Below are 26,436 nucleotides of genomic sequence, written 5' to 3'. Positions count from 1 at the left end.
TGCACATAGGCAAAAAAGTCCAGAAGTGTTAAAGGGCTTTATTGGGGCCACTCTGAGCCCCTCACAGTGTTGCAGGAACCCACTAGTCTTGCTGTTGACTTTGCTTTTTGTGGACACGGGAGAAAAGGCAGGATGATGACTTGCCTTTCTGGGAGAGAGAAGGCCCTTCTTTGGGGCTAAGACCATGTAGTGGGAGAAGCGGGAAATTCAAGATGAGCAGTGCCGTGCCTGTTGTGGGGCTAGGAGGGCATAGGGCTGCCTCCTGGAGTGTGGAGGTCACAGGATTTTGGCTTTGTAGGAGGCACCTGAAGTCAGGAAGAACGGATGGGTGGTGCTTCCTGGCCACTGAACATGAGTACCACCCAGGGTACTAGGGCTAGGACCGCGCATGGCCAGAGAGTATATTCGAGAAAATTGAAGATGTAGAAAAGGCTGATCTGAGGCGGGTGGCCCAGCCAACTCAGTGGGCCCAGCAACCCCATAGCCAGCACAAGGCAGGCTATCTTCTGGCCATTTCCCAGGTATGCCCGCCGTACCTGGGCATAGCAGGGTGAATGCAAGGCGATGCCCAAACCAAGGGCGGCCCCCGAGTCGCGACTCAGGGAGGCAAAGGGCCGGCTGTCCATGTGCACCCACTCGGGCCGCTCACACCACTTGGAGGCTAGGTTGATTGACCTGTTGGGAGGAAGAGTCTTTTCCAGGAGAGGGTCTCCCTGAAACCTAGAAGGCCAATGGCTCTCACCTGCTTTGGGGCCGACCCTCATGTTCTGCTGAGACCCCAGGACAGCCTATGTTTGTGAAAAGGTAATGTATCCTTTTTTAGCTATAGTGAACCAGAGATCTACCAGCGAGGTACAAGTGAAGCTGGACAGGCCCAACCTGCCCATGCTTCAAAGTGGAACTTACCATGAAAGATCCAGGCCCAGTGTAAAGAGGGTCCAATAGATGAGGCTAGCACCCAGCAGGAGAGCCAGTGAGGTCAAACCGTAGAAGCTTAGCTCCCGCTCCATAGGTACCCGGGGGGCCATCAGCCAGCCCAGGACAGCACCTAAGGGAGTAGAGTGACAGCAACTTCAAGGAGTTTGGGGATATGTACCCCTCTGAGCAATAATGCAGCTTGGCAAAACAAACAGACATAAAGGAGGCCTTGGGGTTGGCTATACAATTGCAAGATCCTAGACTGGGTCTCCATCCTGTTGCTTCGGCTGCTCACCAGTTATCAGGCCACTCAACACCTGGTGAGGGAAATGTGCTAAGAGGAAGATCCGGGACAGGCCAACAGCCAGTAGGAAGGTGCAATAAACCAGGCTTGGCATCATCCTCACCCAGCGGCTAAAAGAAAAGATAGGCAAATGGTTCAGAGGGTATTTGGACATAGCTCAGCTTCCCGTAGCACGAATGTCTAGGGTTCCCAGAACTCCAGCTCCCTGGGTCCCCAAGATGCCTGCTGGTGGGTCTTTTGGGTCCAGGGTACCATCACCCCACTCCCTCTGGTGAGTAATGCCCAGGTGTACCTGTGGGCCCGACTGGCCACCTGGGAAGAGATGGCTGTCATTATGGGCCAGAGGGCAGCTCCTGTGATCATGCAGTGTCCAGAAGGGCTGCCTGTGGAGGATCCAGAAGCTTGTGATGAGAGGATGGGGGCAAAACCCAGGTTCTCCTGGTGATAGCTCAACACAGCTACGTCCCCCTGGCTGAAAAGAGAGCCTTCTCCCAGCACTAGTCCATAGCTCCTCTGCCCTGATGCCTTCCTTGCACCTCGCTGAGGCCACTGCTTTGACCTGTAGCTCTACTCTAAACAAGGTGGGCAGCTAACACACACTAGCATGGTTGCTCTCCTCCCAGAATTCAACGTTGTCTTCCTGGGGCTTCTTAAGTTACTATTCCCTGGGCCAGTAACTCAGAGGTTGGGCCTCTGGTTGGGCCACTCTGGCTGAAAAGTACTCTGAAATGCTCTCTTGAACTCTAACCACACTGAAAAAGAGAGGTTTGAGACTTCTCACCTGGACCAGTTTCACAAGAAGAAGGGTACTGGTGAACCTGAGCTGGGGCCTGGCCGTAGTATCCAGACTCATGGACCCACCAAAAGGGCCTGTCTCCAAACAGGAGCCTAGAAGAACGAACAATTTTAAGATGATCTTAAGTACATGCAGAGAGCTGGGGGACAGGAGAGGGGCAGATGGACATCTGGAGGGCCTGCATATGGAGTCAGAAAGGGAGTCCAATTCTGTGCCATTACATTGGCATGGTGTTTTACCTTGAAACAGGAAAAAGCACACTATTTTTTAAAGTGATAAGGTAAGAGATTGGTGTGTGTGTGTGTGTGTGTGTGTGTGTGCGCGTGCGCATACTTTTAGATGCTCAGAAGTCCTACTCTTACCCCTCCCACTGCAGGGCCAGCTCCGCTCTTCTCATCCATACACAGCCCAGGACCTGGCTCTCTTTCTCTCTCCCTCCCAGACTCTCACTAACCCTCTTGCTTTCCCCTGAATTACCTGTACCTAAATTACTTAGGTAAGCCTCTTATGTCTGAAATGTGAATGGGAAATGGATAGAGGAGGCTGAGAAAGAATAAGGAGAACAAAAATTCAAAATCCCATAGCCTGGGTAACCACACACTGTGAAAGGCTGCTGTGGCCAGAAAGAAGAGGTAGGAGAGCAGACGAGATGCTGGCAGGAAGCCAAGTGCTGGGGAGGGAGGTACATAAGGAACTGCCTCTTTCCATCAAAAACTGAGCCTTATTCACGCACTGGGCGCTCAATACCTACCTAGAAAATGAATGGGTTTTTGTCAGGAGGGGCACCGAGAATGTCTACCAGGGGTGGGAGGGTGGGGAGGTGGTCTGACTCTTAGAGGAACAAGACTAAAGAGCGAGGCTCATACAGACTCTGAGGGAGAAGATAACACAATGAACAGTTAGACAAGAAGAAAACTATTACACAACTGCTTTTCGGTTTACAGTAGGGGTGAAGGCTTTGCAAAACGGTGTGGAAGGGAAGATAATTCTAATTCCATCTTTCAACAAGTCATTCCAGCCCATTCAAGGATCTCCTGTGAGCCTCCTTTCTCTCTCCCAGGCTGGAGATCCAGCAGCAGAGGCTGAGGTGAGGAGAGGTGCAGCTACATGCCCAGTGGGAGGCATAGCTCCCTTCAGCACCCAGGTGGCACAAAGAGATAAGCCCAAGGGCCCCACCCACTTGCCCGGGATTCCTGGTTTCTAAGTTTGTGTGAAGAGGCTATTAGTAAATGAAGGGAAAAGGGAAGAGAGAAAGTGCTAGCTCCCTGGAAGGCAGTGCTTTAGCTCACTTTACTGTACACACGAATTGCTTGAGGTCCTTGTTAAAATGCAGATTCTGATAAGGTAGCTTTGGCCCGAGGCCTGAGAGTCTACATTTAGAGCAAGTTTTCAAATGCTTTCTATGCTGCTGGTCATATTCTGGGGAGCACACCTTAACATGCATGTTTTCTCTATCTTTAGCAGCTAGTGTGAAGCCTGGCAAAAAGCATGCTTCTTAAAAACTATGTCAAGGAAATGAGTGAATAAATGAATGAAAGTGAGTTGAGAAGCAAGGCTTTCAGCTACTTAAGTCACCACAGATGCTTGTTAAAATACAGATCCCCAGCCCCTCCCCTGGAGTTTCTAAATCAGTGTGTCTGGGATGGAATGGGGTATCTGCATTTTAAACATGCCACTTCAATGATTTCTGATAAGGCCCTTTTGAGAAACATTGGTCTAATGGATAGGATAGGGACTCTGAGGTGTGAAAACAAGATGCACAAAGATTCCCAAAGGGGAAAAGTCAGGGGCCACAGGGTAGGGATGGGAGGTCTTATGGCTATGGGTTCACTGGTGGTTGGGAGGTGGGTTGGGGGAGATCCAGGCCCTTGAGGCACCTGCTGAAAGATCAGGGCTTGCCTAAGTCTCAGGGCCCCTGGGGGTGGGGAAACCAGACGCCGGAGGGCTTTGCTATCTCACCACTTGAAGACGAGGTTGAGCCACTCGGTGATGAGGCTAATCCAGAGAACTGCGACGCCCACACGGCGAGAGGCGTAGTAAGCCGCGGGGAAGTAGAACAGATAAAGGTTCTTGGGATCGCCCAGAAAGGTGACCCAGAGCCACACTTTCTCCAGCCAGGGCAGTTGGTTCTGCATTGCCTCCGCCATTGCGATCCCAGCGTTTAGAGTGGACTCCATGGTGATCCAGGAGCCGGCTGGGCCGGGACCTGTCCTTGGGCGAAAGCCGAGGAGTTCCGACAACAAGGAAACCAACACCCACTGCCCTCCAAAGCCCGCCCTTGCGAAACCCAAGCCCCGCCTTTTTCAACAGCAGCCGGCGCAAACCCCGCCCTCTGCCCAGTCCCTGGCAGTTCCAGGCTCCCGCGAGCTGAGCCTTAGCGGGTGCTGTTTCCTCCAGCGCTGTTCTCCGGTCTGCCTCTCTACTGGGCAGCGCAGGGGACAAATCTCTGCGAAGGCGTTTCCACAGAGCCCCACGTGGCCGCTGTTGCTGGCACGTGGGCTTCGGGCGTAGAAACGGCTCCAGCTGCTGTTCCGGGTCAAGGGACGGAATAACCTGACGGGCCGCGGCGCGCCAGGGTCCCTGCTTTACTGCTGCGTTGATGGATGTGTAATCTCTAGGGCCAGGATTCCTTCCAGACTGGACTTCTCTTCTCTAGTACCGCTACCCTCCAAAGATATTCTAAGATCTCTTGGAGAAGAGAGCTATGGACATCTCCCCTCGGCATTGAAGCAGGACCCTAAATTTGTACACACCGCTCATCGGTCCCGCGCCTTCCTCCCCAAGCGCAAGCCTCTATTGCCCGATTTCATCCACAACTGATTTGGAGACTGACCTCTTGATTTTGAGGGGTCTTCCCTAAAGACTTTCGAATTAATATAGGACAGTCTTAGTCTTGCTTCCAGTTCTAAGCTGTCTTGCCCCCTTCTTTGCATCCTCTTGCCTTCCAAAACTCTGCTGGGGCAGATAAACCATGAGATAGTAAGTGCATTGGTATGGGAACAGGAGGGGCACACACCCGCGACAAAATTTGGAGTAATCTTATGGAAAAACACACTGATAATAGAAATCTCAGCTATTCTAGGCGATGCTCTGTCTAGGGACTGAGGTTCTGTCTAGAACATGACACTCTCTTTCCCTACCTGCCCTTCAGGTCTCAGATTTTTCACTTCCTCCAGGAAGACTTTCCTAACAGTGCCTGGCAGTTACATATGAAAACCTAAAATCACAATGTCATATAGAAAGTGGAGTGGCCATTACATACAACTTGTTATCAAGGGCCAGACATGACCGTTCTCTGAAAAAAACACCAAGTATGAGGAAGCAGTAAGTTTATTCCTATTAAATGATAGTACTAACATACAACCAACAGGAAGTTGATGTCTCTTGCAGGGCGAGGAAACACTTCTGAACTTTCTTCAGGTTAAGTAGTGCCAGGGCTGGCCCTCTGCTTCCCTCTGGCCTAGAGAAAGGTCAACCTGTTGCTACACATAAAGCTTCAGAATCTCTATATTGGGGGGTGGTAGGTAGGTTTGGGGTGGAAATTGGTGATGAAAAATCATCTGTATAGTACTTACATGTACTATGGGGGGGGTCCCCAAAATCTTGCCCCAAGGCAACTTTTGTTACTACCACTACTCTTCACTCCCACCTCTGGCTTTTTAGAGAAGATGGGAGATGGGGAACTCCTTGAGTTCTAAAGGTGATGGGTGATCATGAAGGAACTACCATTTATTTATTTATTTATTACATGCAATGAATTGATACTCTTTCTCTCATTTAACCCTACTTTATGAGGTATTACCTAGTATAGTAGTAAATAGCACTATTTTTGTAAACAGATCAAATCCTTGCTCGTTGTGCGACCCTAGACAAGTTGTTTCTCTAAGATTTAGTTTCTTCATCTGTAAAATGAGGATATTGTTTCCTACCTCAAAGTGTTGTTGGATGCTCAATAAGTGTTAATATAGAAGGAATAATGAAATAGGATCAGGTTTAGTAATTTGCTCAGTCATGTAACAGCAAGCAGTAGATTTGAGATTTCAATTCCAGTTTAGCTAATTCTCTAGCCAATGTTATTTCACTACCACTCTGTAACTAGAAATAATCATTTTGGGCAAGTTTAATGTTTATCTTCTGGACCTCGGATTCCTCATAAGTAAAATATAGAGTTAATCAAAATCTTGTGTGAAGGTGTACACATAACGGAGAACTGAAACTCTTTCCTCCTTTCCCTTTTCAGTCCAAGTAGGTCACTTACCTTTAACTTCTAAAACGAACCCTGCAAGCACTTTATCAAGCGGGCGCAGCTGCACAAACATAATTACTCAGATGCCCCTTCATTTCCTCTTCTTTCCTCTACCACCTTGCCTCCCGCCCCACCCAGCGCCCGACCACGCCTTGGCGTATGACGTCAACACGCCCCGTGCGTCGCGTCGCGGCGCTCACTGGGGGCCCGGCTTTCGCCCGCTGCTGCCGCCGCCGCCGCCGGCCGCGGCTGCTCTCCCAAGATGGCGGCTCCTCCGGGCGAGTACTTCAGCGTTGGGAGCCAGGTGTCGTGCCGGACGTGCCAGGAGCAGCGGCTGCAGGGCGAGGTGGTAGCCTTCGACTACCAGTCCAAAATGCTGGCTTTAAGTATCCTTCCCTGCGCGGAGCTCGAGGCCGGGCCGGCGTGTATATGTGGTGGTGGGGGGGTGGGGGACGACGGCGGCGGCTGGGGCCCTCTCCGGGCCTAGGGGCGACCGGCCACCGCGGCTCCCAGAGCGCATGCGCACGGCTCTGGACTCCCCTCCCCCTCTCGCGGGTCCCTCGGTTTGCTTTGGGGATCCTGTTTCCCACCCCTGTGGGACCTGGGCCCCAAGCGAGGGCTAGTGGGTGGAGGGGGGCTTGACATGGGGATAGCTTTTCGAGGGGAATGGTATGAAACAGGACAGTGATCAGGAGAGGGGGTGGTCGTGGGAGAGGGTTGGGGGATTGGAGCCCGGATGGTAGGGGGAGTGGATAAAATCATATGAGGTGGGAGTGTGTGGAGTAAGGAACTGCTAGTAGGGAGGGCAGGGGTATGGAGTTTAGGAGGAGGTATCTACTGATGGGATTTGGTCCAAGGAAGGGCGGTGGGGTGGTGACCAAATGGGCCTCGCCTGTTTTGGGGGAGAGTAACTGCGGGGCAGAGTTTGTATCTGAACTGGGGTTAGGGGTTTGTTTTGCTGGTTTCATGTGTATGCATGGTGCCATTGGGGTTGGGGAATGCTGAATTTTAGGTTTCTCAGTCATTGGAAAATTGTTCTTGGGGGATATTTGTATTGGAAACCTGGTCTAGAGAAAGGACCACGTTTTTCAGGGGTTTATGCAGGGATGTGCGGATTACAGGTGAAGCAATAAGTTATCGTGTCTTGCTCAGCCCAGCACATGGAGTTCTGAGTTTTCCATAGAAGTAGACTCCCATTTTGAAAGTGACAGTGTCCAACAGAATGGAAAAGGTGGCCTACTTCTTTGGGGTGGAAATGATTTCTGAATTATTCCAGGAACTCTTGGAAACAAAATGCTTGTTGGTTGTAATAATCGTGCCACCCCTTCCTCCTTTCCTTTTTTATTTGAGCCACAGGTGGGTTTATTTGGGTTTTTCTTTTTTTTCTTTTTCTTTTTTTTTTTTTTTTTGCGGAGTAATTCTTTATGGCATCTTTCAAAAGAAGTTCCTAATGAGTCTGCTGCAGTTGAGTGGCAAGTATTTTAATCTATTACTTGTAGATTTTTAGCTTAGGAAGATGTCCTCTGAAACTGATTACCAGCGAGAACAATTGCTTTTTTATATAATACGAGAATTCATATCTGGACCAAATGAAACCTTTTACAGTAGTGGTTTAGTTGGTAGGGTTTGGGAATGAGGAATTACTCTGCTTTTAATTGACACAGTATGCTTTTAATAAGTGGTTGGAGAATGAAGGAATGAATGAGTTAACTAACTGGATTACTTTGAGTGAGCTGCTTTTCCAGTGCTGTAATTTTCTCCTGCAAAATGGGAAATTTCAAATCTGAAAAAGTGAAAAGAGCGCTGTACAAATAAAGGCAGTATTACACCAAGAGCATAAAGCACTGCCTCTTCTGTGTTCATTAGGTTTAAGTTATGCAGTATACGTAAGGCATTAAAACTGCATTATGCCTCTTCATAAAACTGATAGAAGGTGATAAATCCTTTTGAGGCTTCCAGTTTTGGATCATATATGGCTTTGAAAAGCTCGAGATCTTTTGGTTATGGAGTCAAGTGGGAGGAAGGTGACAGGTAGAGATTTCCAGAGGAGAATAGTGATTCTTGTGAGGCTCTCCTGTCCCGCTCATGGCACACCTTTTACACAAGCCTTGTGTGAATTGTTTTCCATGCCCCTTTTGGGATGTGTTATTATTCTGCTTGCCCCTATTTTCCTTAACTTTATTTTCTCACCAGAATGTCCCTCTTCCAGTGGAAAGCCCAACCATGCAGACATCTTGCTCATAAACTTACAGTATGTTTCAGACGTGGAAATAATTAATGACCGAACAGAAACCCCTCCTCCCCTAGCTTCACTCAATGTTAGTAAGGTAAGGACTTGAGGGCAGTTCTGGCTCTCCAAAATGGTGGGAAAATTCTCATTGACTGTTGGTGATATATACATTGTCCATTGTTTATTATCCATCATTGATTTAAAATAACTTGTTCTGTTATTGTTTTAAAAAGACATATCAGTTTAGTTTTATTCCTGGATATCTTCAGAAGATTTTAAGAACATCTTAATGCTCAAATAGAGAACTAGAGTTGATAACTTTGTGCTTTTGTCCTTTGTGAAAGATGCCTTTTTTAAAAAAAACCTGGAGTCCATATGTGAACTTCTGGTGTTGGTGAGGTTGAGAACGGGTGTTGCTTGTGAACCTCCTGAAATTGTGCATGCGTGCATACATAAATACATGTTTCTCCTGGGTGAAGACAAAGTATTTTTCAGATTCTCAGGGATTCATGACGTACAAAAATTTGAAAACCATTGCCTTAGAGCTTCATTTTGGTCTTTATGTTTGAAATATGAGGTTTAACAAAATTAGAGGTTTAGAATGTTTTAATCTTAGATATGTAAATTGATCTCTGGGAACCCCCAAATCACTTTTTTGACTCTTCAGTTCTGTCAGCCAAAGTTTATGTCGATAACAATAATACTCCAAGCCTGTTGTAGCCTTTGCTGTCCTCTGTTCTTGGAACTTTCTTACTTCCAGAATGACTGTAGCTTATCCATCAGGACTTAGTTAAATGGCACATCTTCTAAGAAGTCGTCTTCGATTACTCAGGCTAAAGTAATTTTCTCCTATTATTCTCTCTTACAATACTTTATCCTTTGAGCTAAGGAGACATAACATTTATAGTCCAGCCTGGCACATTTGTGAGAGTAAAGAGGATTGCTTTTGTTTTATATTGGGACAAGTATAGATCAGTGAGTCCTGAGCAAGTTAATAGCCTTTTTGTAATTATAATTGTATATCATTTGTTTGCTTTTCTGTCTCACCAAAGTTCATTTTGTGAGAATGGGAACTACATCTGTTTTCTTCACCACTGCATATACAGAGCTTTGCACAGAATAGGTGCTTAATAAATATTTGTTGAATGAGTAAGTTAGGCCTTCAATTTTAGTAGTAGCTGCTTTTCCTTAAGTCTCTGGAATTAGCGTGGTGGAAGTTTTTCCCTCTGGGGGAGTCTTATAATATATATTCTCTTACCTCTCCTGGGAATGCGGTGTGTTTGCTACAATTGAACAGAGCAAGAAAACACTCTAGCAGTGAAACAATAGAGGATAACTGAGGCTAGCAGAATATAGTTACCTCAGATCTGGAGCTCTCTTCCTTCCAGATTCCAGGGAAATACCACATATTTTTTTAGTGATGACTGAGGACAGATTTGGAAGGGTCTTGGGTCTCATATTAAAGGCCATTGCATGTAAAACACCCCATCCTTAGAAACAAAAGATTTTTGAAATCCCGGCTTAGTCACGTACCTCCTACTAGAGTATAGGAACTCTGGGTGGTCTTCTTTTAGCTGAAGAGATTTTAAAAGATTCAAGTGAAATAGTTTATGCCTGGTATGTTGAGAGAAATAGGCTCTAAGTTATTCTTTGGTGTTTATAGGGTATGAGAAGTTTGTCACTAAATAACTTGACCATTGGTAAGTAGTAGAGGAACGATTATCTGAAAGAGGTGATGTTCTTAAATTTAAAAGATACTGATTTCTGCTCATGACCAACAAGTACCACCATTTATCTAAGAGGGCTTGGAGTGGTATGGATGAGATTACTAAGAAGCAGTTGTCTTATATTTGACTTCAAATATAGATAGTTCATAGTTAGTTTGCACATTATTCTTGCCTTTAGGGTTATGCTTTCTGTTGGTCAGTTTTATTTATTTTTATTTATTTTTTCTGTCTACTGGTCAGTTTTAGTTGTTACTAGCATTGTTATAAACTAGTAGTTTACCCATTCATTCAAGAAAGCGGTAGGAAGTAATAGGGGAATACCAGAAATCTTTACTTTTCTTTTTAGCCTGTTTGCCAAGTCTTGAAAAAGGTTTGCTGGGAAGAGAAACTAAAAACTAAAATTAGATTGGAGGGCTATCTTTAGATTTCTTTCTAATTTTTTTATTTGTAGAGATGTTTATAAGTAAGCAATATTAGTTTTCCCTTGAAACCAACCTTTGAAGATGCTTTGTGATTCCTCCTTGGATTCAGTTAGAATTAGAAGAGCCTGCTGGTGTTAGTGAAAACAGCTAATCCAGGCAGCTATTTACAAGTTGCTTAAATGACATGGAAAGTTCATCTCATTTAAGAGTGTGGACTTGAGGTTTTTTAAGATGGAGGATTATTTAAGCATATTAGAAGGGGACTGAAGTGCCCTGAGATCCCTGAAAAAAAACTCTTGATGCTTACAGTCTAGGAGAGTGCTACCTGTGACCTTTACTTCCAGTGGAAGATACCATCACATGTTGGGTCATCTTGCTTACGTAGTAAGTGCTCTGTTTAATTAAACTCGATATAAACTATATATTTGTTTACTCCAACCCAGCAGGAAATGGAAGAGAAGGCCTTTTAAAGGATATACTAAATTCCAGCCCAACTAGAGAAGGTATGAACTAGCATTTGGAGATGAGCCTGTTTTGCTTTCTGTTGGCAGTTCACTGCAGGCTAAGAAGTCCTATGTCTATCCACAGCAGTGGGATATAAGAGGAAGCTTGGAAGAGGACAGTGGAGTTGCGGAAGGTGGAAGTTTTGAATATCATTTTATTTTGTCCACAGTAGCATTGTGCCCTCTTAAAGTGTTCTAATTTTCCTTACTATAAGACAGAAGCATTTAAATAAAAATTAAAAAGCACCAAAGCCAATCATAAGTGAGGTTCAGTTTATTCGCTATGGTTCTTATTAGTTTATCATGAGGAAAGCTTAAATATTGCTTGAGGATGAGAGCCCTAGGATCTGCATGGTGAGGTGAGGTAAGGTGTTTCTTAACAAGTTCCTTTGAATTTACTCCGCATCTTGTTCTATGGGGATAAAGGTTTCCCATGGGTTAGTAGTGCTCTCAGGAGATGATTCAGGACCTGTCAGTATTAATAAGGTTCTCTTTTATGTAGCATTTATCAAACATTTACTGAAAATCTGTTTTGTGCAAGGTATTGTGGTACACTGTGCTGGGGACCATACCTTAATTTTTCTAGTTCTTCACAGTTTGTAAAAAGCTTTGACACATATCATTTTCACAGCCACGTTATATGATCTTTGGAGCATAGTTTTCTTTTAGTTTAACAGATGAGAAAACAGTCTTACCTGTTTAAGTGACTTGTAGGTTATATGGCTAGTAGTGTGGAAACTAATATTTTCACATGCCACCCTCTGAACTAGCAATTGGTAGACATCTTTTAATCCTAACACTAGTTCTTATGGTGTGGGTACTATAACTGTCTTACAGAAGAATAACTGAGGCTCATAGAGGATGAATCACTAGCTTAAGGCCAGATAACCAATAAGTGATAGAGCTGGAATTTGAACTCAGGTCTGGTGTTTTGACAGTAAAGTCCCATGTTTTTTCTACTTGCTGTGTGTGCTAAGCCTAAGTTTATAGAATAGTTTGGTGAAATAAATCGAGTACCAAAATATCTATAATCCTAAGTAATGTTTCTAAGTAAAGAGAAACGTGTTGTGTAGTCAGGAGCAGTGTGGTCTAGTAGAAAGAACTTAGTAACCAAGCAGATAAGTCTTTAAAGTCACTTCTCTGCCACTTAACCTTACCAAGCATCAGTTTCCTCACTGTTAAAATGGGATAATGTTGGTACATATCTCATAGTGTTATAAGGATTAGACTTGGCAGTTGTTAGTTCTGTTCTCCTGTATCAGCTATGTGTAGCCAACTGATGTTCCTTGAATTATAGCATAAGAGTCAAGGGAAGGCAGCCAAGAAAATTGATGCTGTCATTATGTCAGTCTCTCTTGGCATTGGATCTGACATTTGTTCAGATATCAGAACTCACCAGCCCAAGATTGGGGAAAATCAAAGTTGTATTGGATATCATCAATATGTAATAATTTAAAATTAAAAGATGTTTTTAAGAAACCTCTTGTTGGTGTCCAGAACTAACTTGAATTTCCAGGGCAGTGTTATCAGGTGGCATAGTTAACACTTGCCTGTGAACTAGAGGTTAGATGAGCAGTCACAGAAGTTAGGAGACTGTGTTTTCCAATCTCTGAGACTCTTATGAAAGAACTCAGTGACATAGCCAAGGCAAGTGTATATGTTCATTTGTTTAGATAAATGCAGCCAGTGCAGTGAATGAGATGTAAGTCTTATCACTGCTGAGTTGGAGAGAACTCTGGAGGAGATACTTGTGTGTTGTTGGGGGAGACAGGAAAAGAAAGCATAGAAAATTGAAATATACAGATAAGCCATTCACTACTGACTGATTTGTCAGCTTCTTGAATCTCCTTTTACCTGTTTATATCTTACTAACAAGGAGTGAATGATCAGATGGAACCAGGAAGAGATTCAAAGAGTTTATCATCAGTTCCTGGTAATGAAGAATGAGTTGGCTGCCTTAGGATAAAAATGGTATTTGGAGATTGGTCAGTGGGTGGAGGGACCTATTAAGGCTGAGAAAGTGGAAGAGTTACAAAGTTGACTTTAAAAACTGACATCAATGCTTACTTTTAGGTACGATGTCACACCCAGGGAAGTATTGACTTAGTTTTTGTTTTGAGTTCCACCAGTTTCAAAGCTAAAATTTAGCTCACCTTATGACTTTCTGGTGAATTGAGAGTTAATCCTCAAGTATGGATAAATTCCTGGGGGAGTTGATAGCCATTGCATTGTGGCCTATGTTCATCATTTTGGCCAGGCCCTTGATCATATCTTCACCCTAATGGGTTGAGGTATGGAGTTAACACCAAGTAAAATCAGATGACCTGGCCACTCTGTATTGAAGTATGTGTATATTGGTAGGAGGTCAAAGATGTTCATGTTATGTGTAAATGTGGGAAGAGAAATAACTGCTTGTCTATCGAAAGCAAGACTTTTTGTCAGATAAAACTTTTCTGCTTTCTAGGAGCTGTATATAACTTGTATATAACCTGTTGGCTCACTTCATTGGAATATGTTGTTAAGGCCACAGTCCCTGGTTAAGAGTCCACTAGTAAGTTTTGCACCTGGCTCTGAGCAGACATCTGTTTCCTCAGAGAAGTGTTATGAAGATACCAGTGAGGGTGGGGGGTGGGGGTGAAGAGGAAGAGCCCGTCACTGCTGAGTGACGGGGCATATTAAGTAGTAGTGGTATCAGATGTAGTCAGAGAGGTAGAGTGACTGCCATTTTAAAAATCACCAGGCCTTTGAAGGAGGTCACATTCAGTGGCATTCAAACTTTGGGGTCAACCTCACAGCCATGATGGGGGTGGTGTACAGTGCTCCAGGTTAGGGCTCATGGCTTAGTTCAGGCTATAGTATATGGCAGCCATCTGACTCAGTGGGGCTCTCATTAGGTCAGGGGTTTAGTTCTGAAGGGGGCTTTCTTGACATTAGAGGTCTGGGGAGGATAACTGTCTACCTGGAAAGACTTAAGTCTAAGTACTCTGCCCAAGTACTCTGGCAGAGTTGCGCCATAGGTGTATTGCAGCCATCTCTGCATTCTTACCTCTTTGTTGGAGATAATTCCAAGTAAAGATTTTATTGGTGGGTCAGTGGTGATGTCTCTTCTAGTGTTAAGAAAGGGAAATTCTAACTGATCTAATTTTCCTGGCAGAGAACAGGTGTGTGTCAGGGAAATGGTGCAGTTCTAGCACTATAATTTTGAGACTAGCTTAGGTAAATACTAGATACTACCCTGAAGAGTGAAGCAGATTTTACCTGAACTAGAAAAGTAAAGGATATACGTACTATGCCAAGTTAACAGTGTGATGTGGTAGAATGTGGGGAGTTTGAAGAACTGTTAATTATTCATTTACAGCTGGGCCGCTAATGAATTGTGTGACCTTATGTTAGTCACTTAACCTCTAGGAACTGCTAGGTCTATGAACCACTGATAGTCAAGGTTTCTTTTTTATCCACCTTCCCTCTTGCTTCCCTGCTCCCTTCTAGGTGCTGGGGATGTCAGGATGATTAAGACCCTGCCTTTGCCCTCAAGAATCTCGTGTGTGTTGGGAGTAGTGAGGGGCAGCAGCATTTATCTTAGTGATAATGGTGTGGCAGGATCAGTGTTAATGGAGGTATGAGCAAGGTGCTATGATAGCATAGAGCAGGGACAGCAAACTTTTTCTGTAAAGATCCTGATAGTAAATATTTTAGGCTTTGTGGGCTATACATTCTCTGGCACAACTACTCAACTTTGCCTTTGTAGCAAAAACAACCATAGATAATATGTAAACAAATGGGCATGGTTGTTCCAGTAAAACTGAACTAAAACAGGTTGTTGGCTGAATTTGACTCACAGGCTGTAGTTTGCCAACCCTTGGCATAGAATAGTGAACATTTTAGGGAAGGCTCAGATGTTGCAATGGGGTAGGATCTTGAAGAATAAATGGTAATTAATTAGATAAAAGGAGGGAAGTTAAATGGAATCAAGCTGATTTGGAAGGTGCTCAATTGTCCATCTCTGAAATTTAGAAACTTTTACTGTTCTGTCAATGAGCTAATGGAGGTTGTTCTAAAAAGGAAGGGAAAGAACTAGTTAAGTGCCCGTATTGATGTTCGGTGTTTTACACGTACAGTTGATCCTTGAACAACGTGGGGGTTAGGGATGCCGACCTCCCATGAAGTTGATATAACTATAGCAGCCCTCCACTTATGCAGATTCCCAGCCTCAGAGTTGACCCTTGAACAATGAGGGTCAATTGAAAAAATCTGTATTAGTGGACCACACAGTTCAAACTTGTGTTGTTCAAGGGTCAACTGTATATCTTACTGAACGCCAACCCAACAATAACCTTTCATGGTAGGCCCCAGACGAATGGACCGAGGCTCAAGATAGGTTATTAATCTTGCTCAGGTTTATGCAGCTAGTGAGTGTTAGGGCGGGATTTTAGCTGGAATCTCGTTTTTGGGGGCATGGTGTCTTTTCTATTTTACTTCGTTCTCTGCTTGCTTCAGGGCTCAAGAAAGAATAGCACATGACTCTTTCACTATCATTGAATAAAATCAACTCTTTATTCCATAAGTGGGCCCCCCATTTTGGCGCACAAAATTAAAGACATTTTCCAATACATTATTCAGTTATACTTTGGAAGATAGTCTGTATAGGACTTACAGCCTCTCTGGCAGCTCTTATAGAAACCAGAAGGGAGAACATTGAGCTCATTGGCTAAAGAAAGGTTGGATTATGTGGATTTTTCTGGAATGACCCACAAGCCACCTTCTCTGCTAATAATAATGATGTTACAGTAATAATGTTAAGAACTAGTGTTTGTACAGTGCTTTATACAGCTCACCTAGTGCTTTTACCCATGTTATCACCCTAAATCCTCACAGCCCTTTGTGAGATGACTAATTTGAGTGTATACTTTTAGAGGTAGGTTGTTAAGGTCAGATTTCAGTTTATATCCCAGTCAGTTTTCTCTGATGGAGCCATGTAGAGATTCTACAGCAGTACTGGTTTCAGGTCTCAGGGTTAGGAAATTACTCTGTTGGTGTCCAGGAGGTTTTATTGTCTGTTATAGCTATGAATACATTTAATGATGTAATTACAAATAACAGAAACTACTGACATAGATAAAATTTTGCCTATAGCGTGTACTGACTGTGACCAGAGACTGGTCTGTATTGTATAGTAGCAATATGATGGTTTTACAGGTATGTCAACATCTGAAGATTGAGGTGGGGCCATGCCCCTTGATTTGGAGGGTATTTTTCATCATAGCTCAAAGTGCTCAACATGTCTTAACATTCAAGTGCAAGAGTTGCTTGACTTACCTTCTCTAGTCTTGGCACATCAGAAAATGATGGGTCCAGGGAATACCATAATTATTGACCTGAAATGCTCCCTCACACAGCATCTGTTCTATTGAAAGCACTTTCGTGAGTTACCTTTAACAAAAGAAATGAAGGATGTCCTTGAGATTTTGGATGAGGCCAGGGATTCTTTTCAGAAAAGAGAGGCCCTTCAATGAAAGGTAGACAATTGTGTTCTGTACTAGGGACATTGATGGAAAAACAGTTCTCTTAAAACTATTTGAATGCAGTGCAGGTTTAAGAATACAGGCTCTGGAAGCAGACTGGGTTCAAATCCAGACTCTCCTCCCACTTCTGGCTTGGTAAACTTGAGCAAGTTTCTCAACTGCGCCTTAGTTTCTCCATCTATTAAGTAGGAGTAATTTTAGTCCCTATTTCATTGGATTGTTGTGCAGATTAAATGCTTAATGCATGTAAAGTGTGTAGCTTGATGCTGAGCATAGAGTAAACTCTTGCTCAACAAGTTTAGCTCTTAGAATTTTAGTGTTCACTACCAGGTCTCTTTGGCTCTACGGTTCAGGTGTTTGATTCAGTTGTTACAATATGTATAATCTAGGATACCACTCCAAGTGAGATGCTCTGTTTTTTGAGTTCCCAGTCATCCAAAGTCATAAAGAACAGTATTTTATTAGAAACTCTCAGGTAGGAGCTATCAGCTAAGGAATAGGAAGACTTGGGGATATTGATAGTTGGGAGAAATATTTTTGAGAGATTGCTTGTTGCTAAAAATGAGGGCTTTCCAAGAGCACACCTCAGAATTGAAACAGCAAGAGCAAGCATGGGCCCTTAGAATGACAGTTGTTCTTGGGTGCTCTGTCTACCATCCTTCAGCCTCCACCAGGCCTTGGAGGCAGCACTGGAAAAGGGCAGCAGCTGCAGTGCTTCTTAACCCCTCTGAAGTCAGCCAGTTGGAAGGCCCAGATACACAGAGAAGACAAACTGAGAGTAGCTCACTGGAGTTATTAGGTCACATCCAGCAGATTTGTCTCTGGCCTCTGCTTCCCTTGTTCTGTCAGCTGTCACAGCCTGCTGAATACTTGCAATAAGACTCCGTCTGGATTCCCCACAGCACTTGTGCTTTCCTGGTCTGCATGTGTAGAAATAAGATGGCCTAGTTGGTGACTAACAAAATGAAGTGCATGTTATGTGGAATTTATCATTGTGGCTGCTCTTCATGTCACTGAGTGCAGGAAGAGGTATGTGTCATTGGTGTTCATTAATTCATTCAAGGGGTAGCCAGCAACAGGCATGACTAGAAGAAGCCTTTTAATATTGATGTGCTTTGGTATCAAGTTCGTGCACTTTTCTCCATTGCCCACATTAAGGTGCTATATATAAAATGACCACAGGAGGAAGCACAGGTTAGTAGACTAGAAATAACTGTTTTCACTGGGAAACATACAAAATTAAAGGAGAGGTAGCTCAGCGCAGGTTGTCTTGTGCAGACATTTCAATTAAGCCACATGTACATTAGTAAGAAATATTTGTAGGTTTGTGTTTCTCAGTTTGCCTGAATCCTGTGTGCTCTTAAAGTTTGTGCTTTTAATAGTCTGTGAGATTCTAACCAGTTAGTGCCTCAGTTTTTATTGGAAGGGGCCAGCAGCTTGCATGTTTGCATTGAAAATAGATGTATGGTGATAGTCATTGAAGTTTTAAAATTGCAGTCCTGATGATCCTCCCAAGCTTAAAAGGTATACCCTATACCTTCTCTACTAAGGGCAGCTTTTATTGGTTTCCTCTGCTGGTTTAACAATAACTATAAAGTTATTAACTTGGAATAACTGGACCATTTATAGATATGCATTAGTTTACAGAAAAATATGTTGTGGGAAAATTTGATCTGTATAACAGCTACCTTGAGGGTAGAGTTATAGTCACTTACTTACAAAGGGAGACTTATCCACATTTTTCATCATTTTTCAGGAACATTCCTAAAAAGAATAAGGTAATCCCTCCCCTCTCGCCTTCAATTTTGAGAAGAAACGCTTTTAGATTCTTTTTGGAAGGATAACTTTCCTACTGCCTAGTTGATGGGAGTAATTTACTCCTTGGGAATAATTTACCCCTTTTTTACAACTTCCTAGTGAAAGCAGATCTGCTGCTGAATATCATATTTAAATATTTTTCAGATTGCCATGAAAATGCAGTCTGTAAACTGATAACGGTAGGTTTCACGGTTTGCATTAAGTCCAGACCCTCAAAGTACAATTATAGAAACAGGTAGAATAGTTGAGGACAAATATTGGGACAAATTGAAACACAGTTAGCTTACACTGATGCCTGCTGACTTTTCCAGGACTCATATCATTTAGCATTTGGGATCTGTTTGCACCATGAGTCGAAAGGGAGAATCATCTATTCTTCACTTTCAGAGCCTTTAGAAGAGATTATACAACTGGTATTTTTGAGGGGCTGGAGATGCATTTTGAAATCATTGTTCTATAACCATTGTGTTGCTGTTATTCAGGCTGTTCAAACTAATCACTTTTGGCTGAGATTTATATTCATTTTATTTTGCTTCTGACAAAATTCAAAAGTAGCTCCTCTTCTAGCCTTTCCCCCCACCTCTTCTAGCTTAATTTGTGAGTTCCATTCTTGTACATCCTGCATAGATGCCTGGTTTCCCCGAGCCAACTCTTCTCTCTTACCGAATGGGTGATGTTATATTTTTAACCTACTATGTAGGTGACAAGGATATTTCACTCTGAGTACCCAGACTATCTAGTCAACACAAGCTTTACAAAATCAGCTTTGTCTGACCCAGCATTGGGAGATGTTTTTGGTTTTCAAGGATAAACATTTTTAAAAAGACCTCAAAATGAGGCCTTCCTGCATGCTCATGGGGTAGACATCTGCCTGACCACTAGTGGCTTCGCAGGAGCTCTGCAGGAGCTTGGTTAATCCAGGAAGCTCTGCTGCCCTCCAGTTTTTCCTTCTTTCCTTAGAGACTTCAGATTTCCTACAGGGTTGTTGGGAAAGTGAGACTCAAGGAAATTCCTTATTACCAGGCTTTTCTTGGTGACTGAGTAAGCTTTGCTTGTTGCCACTTAAAATCTACCACCAGTACTTCTCTTTCCGTAAAAACAGAGCTTTCCAGCCACGAGTCTTTCTGGCTGCAGTTGGAATTGCCAGTGATTGGAGGAATGCTGTCAGCCCTATACATTTATTTCTTTGGTATTTATTTCTCTGTGAAGTTATCACCTGGTGGGGCCAGATGGGAAAACCGAGCTTGAAAAATTATTTATTTACTCCTGCGATCTGTCTCTCTCCATGTCCTGGGGACATGTGAAAAAGGAGCTCTGGCTTCAAATCACTGCAGTCTTGACCTTTCCTTCCCCCTTAATGAAAGTGTGTATAAGCTTTCTTATCTGTGCTTAGATCCCCTTCTTCCTCAGTCAGTTTCTGAAACTCAGAGGCAGAGATGAAACTCCCCTGTTCCCCATTACCCATTGACCTCTTTTTTTTCATCTTCATAGTCCAACCCATACCTTAATAAAGCACTTTGTTTTACCAGCAAACAATTAGATACGTTGTTGACTCCCCCCCTTAAAAACAATATTTGGTTTATGGTTTGAAGGGTCACCGTTAAAGCAGAATAGAAATGTTTAAGAATTCCAAGCATCTAGGTGCTTCGGGAATGTGTTGGAGGTATGATCTCTTTGTTTTTAAGGAGCTGGTGTTTGGGGACAAATTGTTTGTGTGTATGTCTTTAGTGTGCTGCAGCATCAGTATATTAAGGTATTCATGGGTCTGAAAATCTCCCGATCATTTGTTTGACTTTTAGATGTATTACCTGTCTTGTTGGTTTTAACCATCTTGTCCAGCCTATTTGTTTTGTTTTACATTCAATCAAATTTGTACTTCTGAAGTCTCTAGCAACCAATAGTATGGGATCACTGTTTGGAATGAGATCAAAAATGTATTAGAGGGGCAATGGGGATTGACAGGCCCCACTCCTGTTGGGAGGGATTTCCTAGATTTTAGAAGAATTTGTGATTGTTCCACTAGAGGGCAGTTAAGGAGCAGACTTGAAGTAGAATGCAGACCATTCCTTTTTCTGAAGAGCTAGATAGCTCTTCATCTCAAGTTGAAGGTGGACAATATCCATGGTTAGATTTACTTACATCTTGGCTCCCTGTGTGTGCATAGATAGTGGTGCTAGAAAGGTAGTCTTTAGAGCCACAAATTCTGGCCTGTGAAAGTGTAGTAGATAGTAATTTCTAAACCTGAGGCTCTAGCACATGAGCTGATAAAAATTCTTAATTCTCTCCTATATTTGTATTACTTTTTATCATTGTCCCATCAAGTAGCTCCCCAGTTGCATTTTATCACATTGTTCTCTATTTTCTTTCTAGCATTTACTATTGTATAAATTACCTTATTTATGTTTTTGTTTATAATCTATCTCCCCTACTCCCCTTCAGGGCTGTATCTATAGCTTAGCACAGTGAATGTCTGGCACATGGTAGGCATACAATAAATATTGGAAGGAAGGAATGTTTGCCAAGAATAGCAGTAACTTTTTGGGTGTATCGTGTGTTTTTGCTTCACTTTTGATCTCTGAGAAAACAGACTCTACCCAAACCAGTTTTTTCTGGTCTCCTTTCCTCAACTTAGGTCTTGACTGTTGGAAAGAATGAAGGTAAATGCTTTTCTGAGTCTCTTTCCTCTCCCTCACCCTAGCTTGCCAGCAAAGCACGGACAGAGAAGGAGGAGAAGCTGAGCCAGGCCTATGCAATCAGCGCTGGTGTCTCCCTAGAGGGCCAGCAGCTCTTCCAGACCATTCACAAGACGTGAGTTGGGGGATCATAGGGGGTACCTTGTCCTGGGGGTGATACTGCCTGGCTGTGCTCTCTGGTGGCCTATTCTTGGGTAGTCTTGTGCCTGAAAGTCACCAGGGAAGCTGGGTAGTGTATTGGCAGTACCTCAGCATCTAGCAATGCAGGTGCTTGTTACCTTTCCATATAGAAGAATGGTGTAAACATGGACACGTTGTCTTTTCTGGGCTTCGGTTTCTCAGTTTCTGCGTCGATAAGACTTAGTTTTGGATTAGGTTATCCCTAAGGATCCCTTCCAGACCTAGTATTCCATAATTTAGAACTAGCGTTTTCTTTGTCTTTTGTTATTTTGATCTTATACCTTTCTCTAAAAGCTTAGGCAATTTTCTTAAAGGAAAGTTATATATATTCAGTCTTCCCAGTTGTAAATTGGGATAAACATAGGGAGTTAGGGAGAGCAGAATACCACCTTATTACCGCCTCTTAAAAGACATTTTGTCACACCAGAAGTCATTTGACTGTCCACTAGCTTTCCTAGTTGCTGAAAAACTGAAACATTTGGCAGTCCTTCCCCCACCCTTTGCCGTCTGTTACCCTATTTAACCACCTGGGTCTGGTGCACAGATGGCAGCTGGCATCAGAGCTGTTACGAGGCCTTGGTGTGAGTATCTGAACATTTATAGGTATGTGAAGGAACTCTCTTAGTGTTAGTTGCCTTGGGTTTTCCCAAGTGTGAACTGGAATGGGTTTTCCCACTTTGGCAACTGGGAAACTGTCTGATAATGGAGAGGGGCCAGTTTGAGGAATAGCTTCCATTTCAGGTGGTGGAAAGAGTACAGATCACAGTATGATGCGGAATTTATTCTCCTGTCTTTCTAAAGGTGCCAGTTTTCCCCTAAGCCAAAGGTTGGCAAACTACCATAATTGGACCAAGTCAGCTTAGTTTATATATTATTTATGGCTGCTTTTGTGCTACAGCAGCAGAGTTCCATGGTTGTGACAGAGATTGAATACCCTGTAAGTTTAAAACATTTTCTGTCTGACTTTTATATAAAAAGTTTGCCAACCTCTGCCCTGGGCTGCTGCCTGAAGCTAGTGGTCTCAACCTAGCTGTTTTTTTGTAACTCAGTTTGGTTTGGACTTCTGAGGCTGGCACCAAGTTTTCTGTAGTTTTCCAGGTCCTTAATGCTTCAGAGAAACTCTTCTGGGCCCTCCTCAGAGTAAACGTGCGTCAGTTTCATTGCTTTTTCTAGCCAGTGGTACCCAGGAAATGTTTCTTGGCTGCTATTTCCTATAGGCTGCTGGCAGCTACTTGTTGGCTGAGTGGGAGCTGGGAGCTTGGGGTCAGCAAGAGTTGTGGGATGCCCACAAGAGGTAACTTTTACCTACTGTCTTCTCCTTCCAGCATTAAAGACTGTAAATGGCAAGAAAAAAACATTGTAGTCATGGAAGAAGTTGTTATTACACCCCCATATCAAGTGGAAAACTGTAAAGGCAAAGAGGGGAGTGCACTGAGCCATGTACGCAAAATAGTAAGTAAAGGAGCCGTGAAACTTTAGGGGAGAGGGCGATTCCTCGGCCTTCACGCTCCAGCATCAGGGCAGGACAGTGAGCTACAATCCCTGTCTCTTCTGACACAGCTAATCTGCTTCCTTGCAATGTGGTGCTCTGCAGCTGTGGCAGGGACACTCGTGTGGGGGTGGGGGGGACCACTGAGTAGTGTGGAATAAACCGAATGGTCAGCTGCAGTGTGGTCTTCTGCAGTGTGGCTTTTTGGAATTAGCAAGACCATTCTGTGGTTTTGGACTTAACAGTTCTTTTCATCCCAGGTCGGATTCTTCTCAAGAAGGGCTGGTCAGTATAAATCAGTTGCCATTGGTGCCTCTGACCCCGCATGTCATCATGACTTTTTAGTTGAGTTGCAGCATTTATAAACAAACAGTATTGAAAGATAACATTGTGGATGTAAAAAGTTTAAGACTGTATAATTCCCTACCAGCTTTCCATTCTGTACTTGTGTGAAGAGGGGTCATAGTAATCTCTTGAATTTCTGTTTTAGTTTATAGAGTTATCTTATTTTAGCCGGTCTTAGCTGAAGCTGCAAAAAATGTGGCTGAAATAAGAGGCCCCCAACCTGCCTTGTTGGAAAGGGCAACAGACAGCAAGGGCAAAGGCGCCTGAATAGTCCGTGGGCTGGTTGGCAGGGTGGGGCTATCTAAGCCTGGAGTGGACTGTTTGAGAGACCTTGAGTGCCCATCTCCTTTTCTAACCTAGGCTGACTGGTCTCTTTCAGGTTGAAAAACATTTTAGAGACGTGGAAAGCCAAAAGATACTGCAGCGTTCACAAGCCCAGCAACCACAGAAGGAGGCTGCCCTGTCATCCTGAGTCCACACACACGGAGGACTCTTCCAGCATCCAGCCAAGAGGCGATGGTGGTGGCTTCAGCGGAGGCAGGCCGGGGGAGGGAAGGGATCCTATATTTTCTGTTGGCTCTTGTTAACAAAGGGTCAGCATTTCCAAATCTTAGACTTGAACAAACAAAACACCCAACAAAAAAGAACAAGAGAATAATTTAAAAGTTGAATTGTTACTTGACTAACAGACTTCGGTCCACCATGTCCTTTTCACAACCCCCTTCTGGAACAGTCACCTTGTTAATTTTATTTCGAAAATTTCTGTCTCTACCCTTCCACCTCTGACTTTTCTTTCCTAGTCTGTTGTCCCTGCCATTCTGTTTTTATAAGTGGCTATACTTGCCTTCTGAATGATTGAAAGAAACTTTTACATCTTCCAAAATAAAAGTAACAAGCTGACTGTGATACTTAAGTTGAGACTAGAGCAGCAGACAGAGGTCTCACTTTAAATTTTTCTCTCTTTTTTTTTTTTCTTTTTTTGCACAGGGCATGGCTTGAATTAGTTTTATTTTTCTTAACTTTAAATATATATATGAAAATATATATTAAAATGTTCTCTAAATATTTTCTGCTTCTTGCAGGTCTCTTTTTACTAGATCATGGCCGCTCTTCCCACCTCATCCCTCCAAAAATAAAAATGTATTGTTCTCCCCACTACTCATAGCCAGGCAATTAACTTGACTTATTAGTTCACAGCAAGAATCTCCTGCAGTGCTTTGTAGAGCCAATATATGCAGATGGGAGTTGGCTTTGAGGGTTCCTGCTGGCTTTTTAATCTTTCTGTGTGTACCAGTCCCACCTTTGACCTGAACCTCAGGATTCTCCCGCAGCCTTTTGTTTAATTTCATGGTACTAGAAGAACTTCCTCACTATTCCTGTCTCTTAGATGGGAGAGTCAGTTGTCCTTTCTCCTGTGCCCTCTGCAGGAAGAACTCCTGCATGACACATCTCAATTCCTCGATGGATGATTTTCTTTCATCAGAAACCTGGAGTCCACCTATCCTAACCTTTCTTTGTCTGTATTCAAAGTCATTAGCCTGGGAGAAAGCTTGGGTGGCCTATAGTTTCTCTTCTGCCAACCTGCTCTTATGCCCTTCCCCATCCCCCTTAGATTTTACAAGCTATGACAGTTTGTATGTGCTCAGCCGATGGGCAGAAAGCCTGGAAAGAATTTCTGGACTTTAGCCTGCCAGTTTGTCTGGTTTGAATAACCCACTGAGAGCTAAAACTAGCACCTGTTACCCCATCCTTCTGGGCAGTCCAGTGGGGGAGAGTGTGCCACCATCTGAATATTGGTCATTGAGTGGGATGTGGGTAATGCTCATGTGACTGGCTGGAGCTTTGGGGGTGGGGTAGGATTAACTACTATTTTTTTGGCCATGATCTCTTTCCCCTTCCTTTTTTTTTTAATTAAATAAATGGATCAAAATTAAATAATTCAAGCCCTGCCTTCAAAATGAATTTTTTTTTTTTTTTTTTTTTTTTTTTTTTTAGTATTGTTTAGCAAAAACAATAAAAACCCAAATTTTTTTAACCATCACTCATGTCTCAGGTTTGTGCGTGCTTCAGAGGCCCTGGATGGAGGGGATCTGAAAGTATGTCTTAAGTTTGACCTTTTTCTTTAGATTCTTTGCTTTCTCTCTTTACCATCTTTTTCCACCCCCTGAGAACATCCAGAAATGTGGTATAAAGTGTATAACTTAAGAAGGGCATCCAACGTTGGGAATTGTGTCTAAGTGGTATTGGAGAATAAAGGGTCTGGGTACATGCATAAGACCATTTGTTACAGGACTTTTTAGAGGAAAAAGAGAGAAGACAGAAGTAAACGTTCCTATCTATCTGCCATTGGCCAGAACTTGATTTTAAAGTACCAGGCCTTTGATTTGGTCTGCATGGAAATGTCAGCCTCTGGAGAAGGGAAAAGAGACTTTGCAAGACCTAGAAACCTAAGAGGCGCAATTAAAGGAATGAAGGTGATTAGTGGGAAATAGCGGGCTGGGAGGCCGTTCTGTCATGTGTCACATGTCATTTCCTCCCTATCGGTCTCTTAGTGGGAGACCACGTGTACCAACTGTTTCTGGTAGGAAGCACATTTGACTCTTCAGTTTTAGTTTATGAAGTGATGTGGGAGAATTCAAGAGTTGGAGTTAATATGGGAAAGACAGGTATAGAAGAATAATAAGGGCTTTGGGGACAAATAGTTGGGTTCAAACCATATCTTCATTTCCTCACTTTGCAACTGTGGATAAGTCATTTCACCTGTCTGAGCCTTAGCTTCCCCAACTATAAACGTGGAAGTAATACCCATCTCGTAGAAATAAGATATTTAAAATACTTAATACTTAGAAAGTGCTTTGTAAGTTTTAATGTAAATATTAGCTTGGTCCTAGAATGGTTAAATCTGGAGATGAGACTGGATTAGATGATTTCCAGAGGCTCCAACATTGTTTTAGAACTCTATGTTTAGATGGCATTATAAGTGAGGCTAATATGTAAAACATTTGAGCAGAGTTAGAGGTCTCAGAGCCCTGCCTACCCTCTCAGTCTCATATCTCATCCCTACCCCTTCCCTGGAGTCCCTGAGGAATCTTTTTCATTATAAATTGAAAACCACTCATTTTACAGAAAGAAGGGGAGTGAGTTATACCGGGGCTGAGTGACCTGTCAAGAGTACCACTGCTGCCCGTGGCGGCAGAGCTGGAACAAAAGCCCAGGCTTTACCCACTTGTGGGCTCTTAATAC

General features: G+C 43.3%; 2 protein-coding genes across 6 annotated transcripts; one reads left to right on the top strand and one right to left on the bottom strand.

Moving 5' to 3' along the window:
• Window positions 1-25: 25 nt before the first annotated feature.
• G6PC3 (glucose-6-phosphatase catalytic subunit 3) lies at window positions 26-6,387 on the bottom strand. Of its 5 annotated transcripts, none has more exons than XM_016139684.2 (8): window positions 6,277-6,387; window positions 4,852-4,970; window positions 3,978-4,224; window positions 2,004-2,110; window positions 1,515-1,605; window positions 1,214-1,332; window positions 907-1,048; window positions 26-675 (listed from the first exon to the last, which is right to left on the bottom strand). In XM_016139684.2, exons 2-8 carry the CDS (start codon window positions 4,949-4,951, stop codon window positions 312-314), a joined length of 1,170 nt encoding a protein of 389 aa, XP_015995170.2. In that variant the 5' UTR covers window positions 4,952-4,970; window positions 6,277-6,387; the 3' UTR covers window positions 26-311. The 5 variants fall into 5 exon arrangements, with proteins under 5 accessions (XP_015995170.2, XP_015995171.2, XP_036078047.1 ...); XM_016139685.2 differs by having other exon boundaries at window positions 4,852-4,973; window positions 6,277-6,360; XM_036222154.1 differs by lacking the exon at window positions 4,852-4,970 and having other exon boundaries at window positions 6,277-6,354.
• A 5-nt stretch (window positions 6,388-6,392) lies between these two features.
• Window positions 6,393-25,468, top strand: LSM12 (LSM12 homolog). Its single transcript, XM_016139689.2, has 5 exons — window positions 6,393-6,650; window positions 8,458-8,591; window positions 21,185-21,294; window positions 22,685-22,811; window positions 23,573-25,468. The coding sequence occupies exons 1-5, from the start codon at window positions 6,527-6,529 to the stop codon at window positions 23,663-23,665; spliced, it is 588 nt and encodes a 195-aa protein (XP_015995175.1). The 5' UTR covers window positions 6,393-6,526; the 3' UTR covers window positions 23,666-25,468.
• The last annotated feature ends 968 nt before the right edge of the window (window positions 25,469-26,436 follow it).

Source organism: Rousettus aegyptiacus, unplaced genomic scaffold, assembly GCF_014176215.1.
Source record: "Rousettus aegyptiacus isolate mRouAeg1 unplaced genomic scaffold, mRouAeg1.p scaffold_m13_p_6, whole genome shotgun sequence".
Classification (NCBI taxonomy): Eukaryota; Metazoa; Chordata; class Mammalia; order Chiroptera; family Pteropodidae; genus Rousettus; species Rousettus aegyptiacus.
This window is presented reverse-complemented; position numbering and strand designations above follow the sequence as displayed.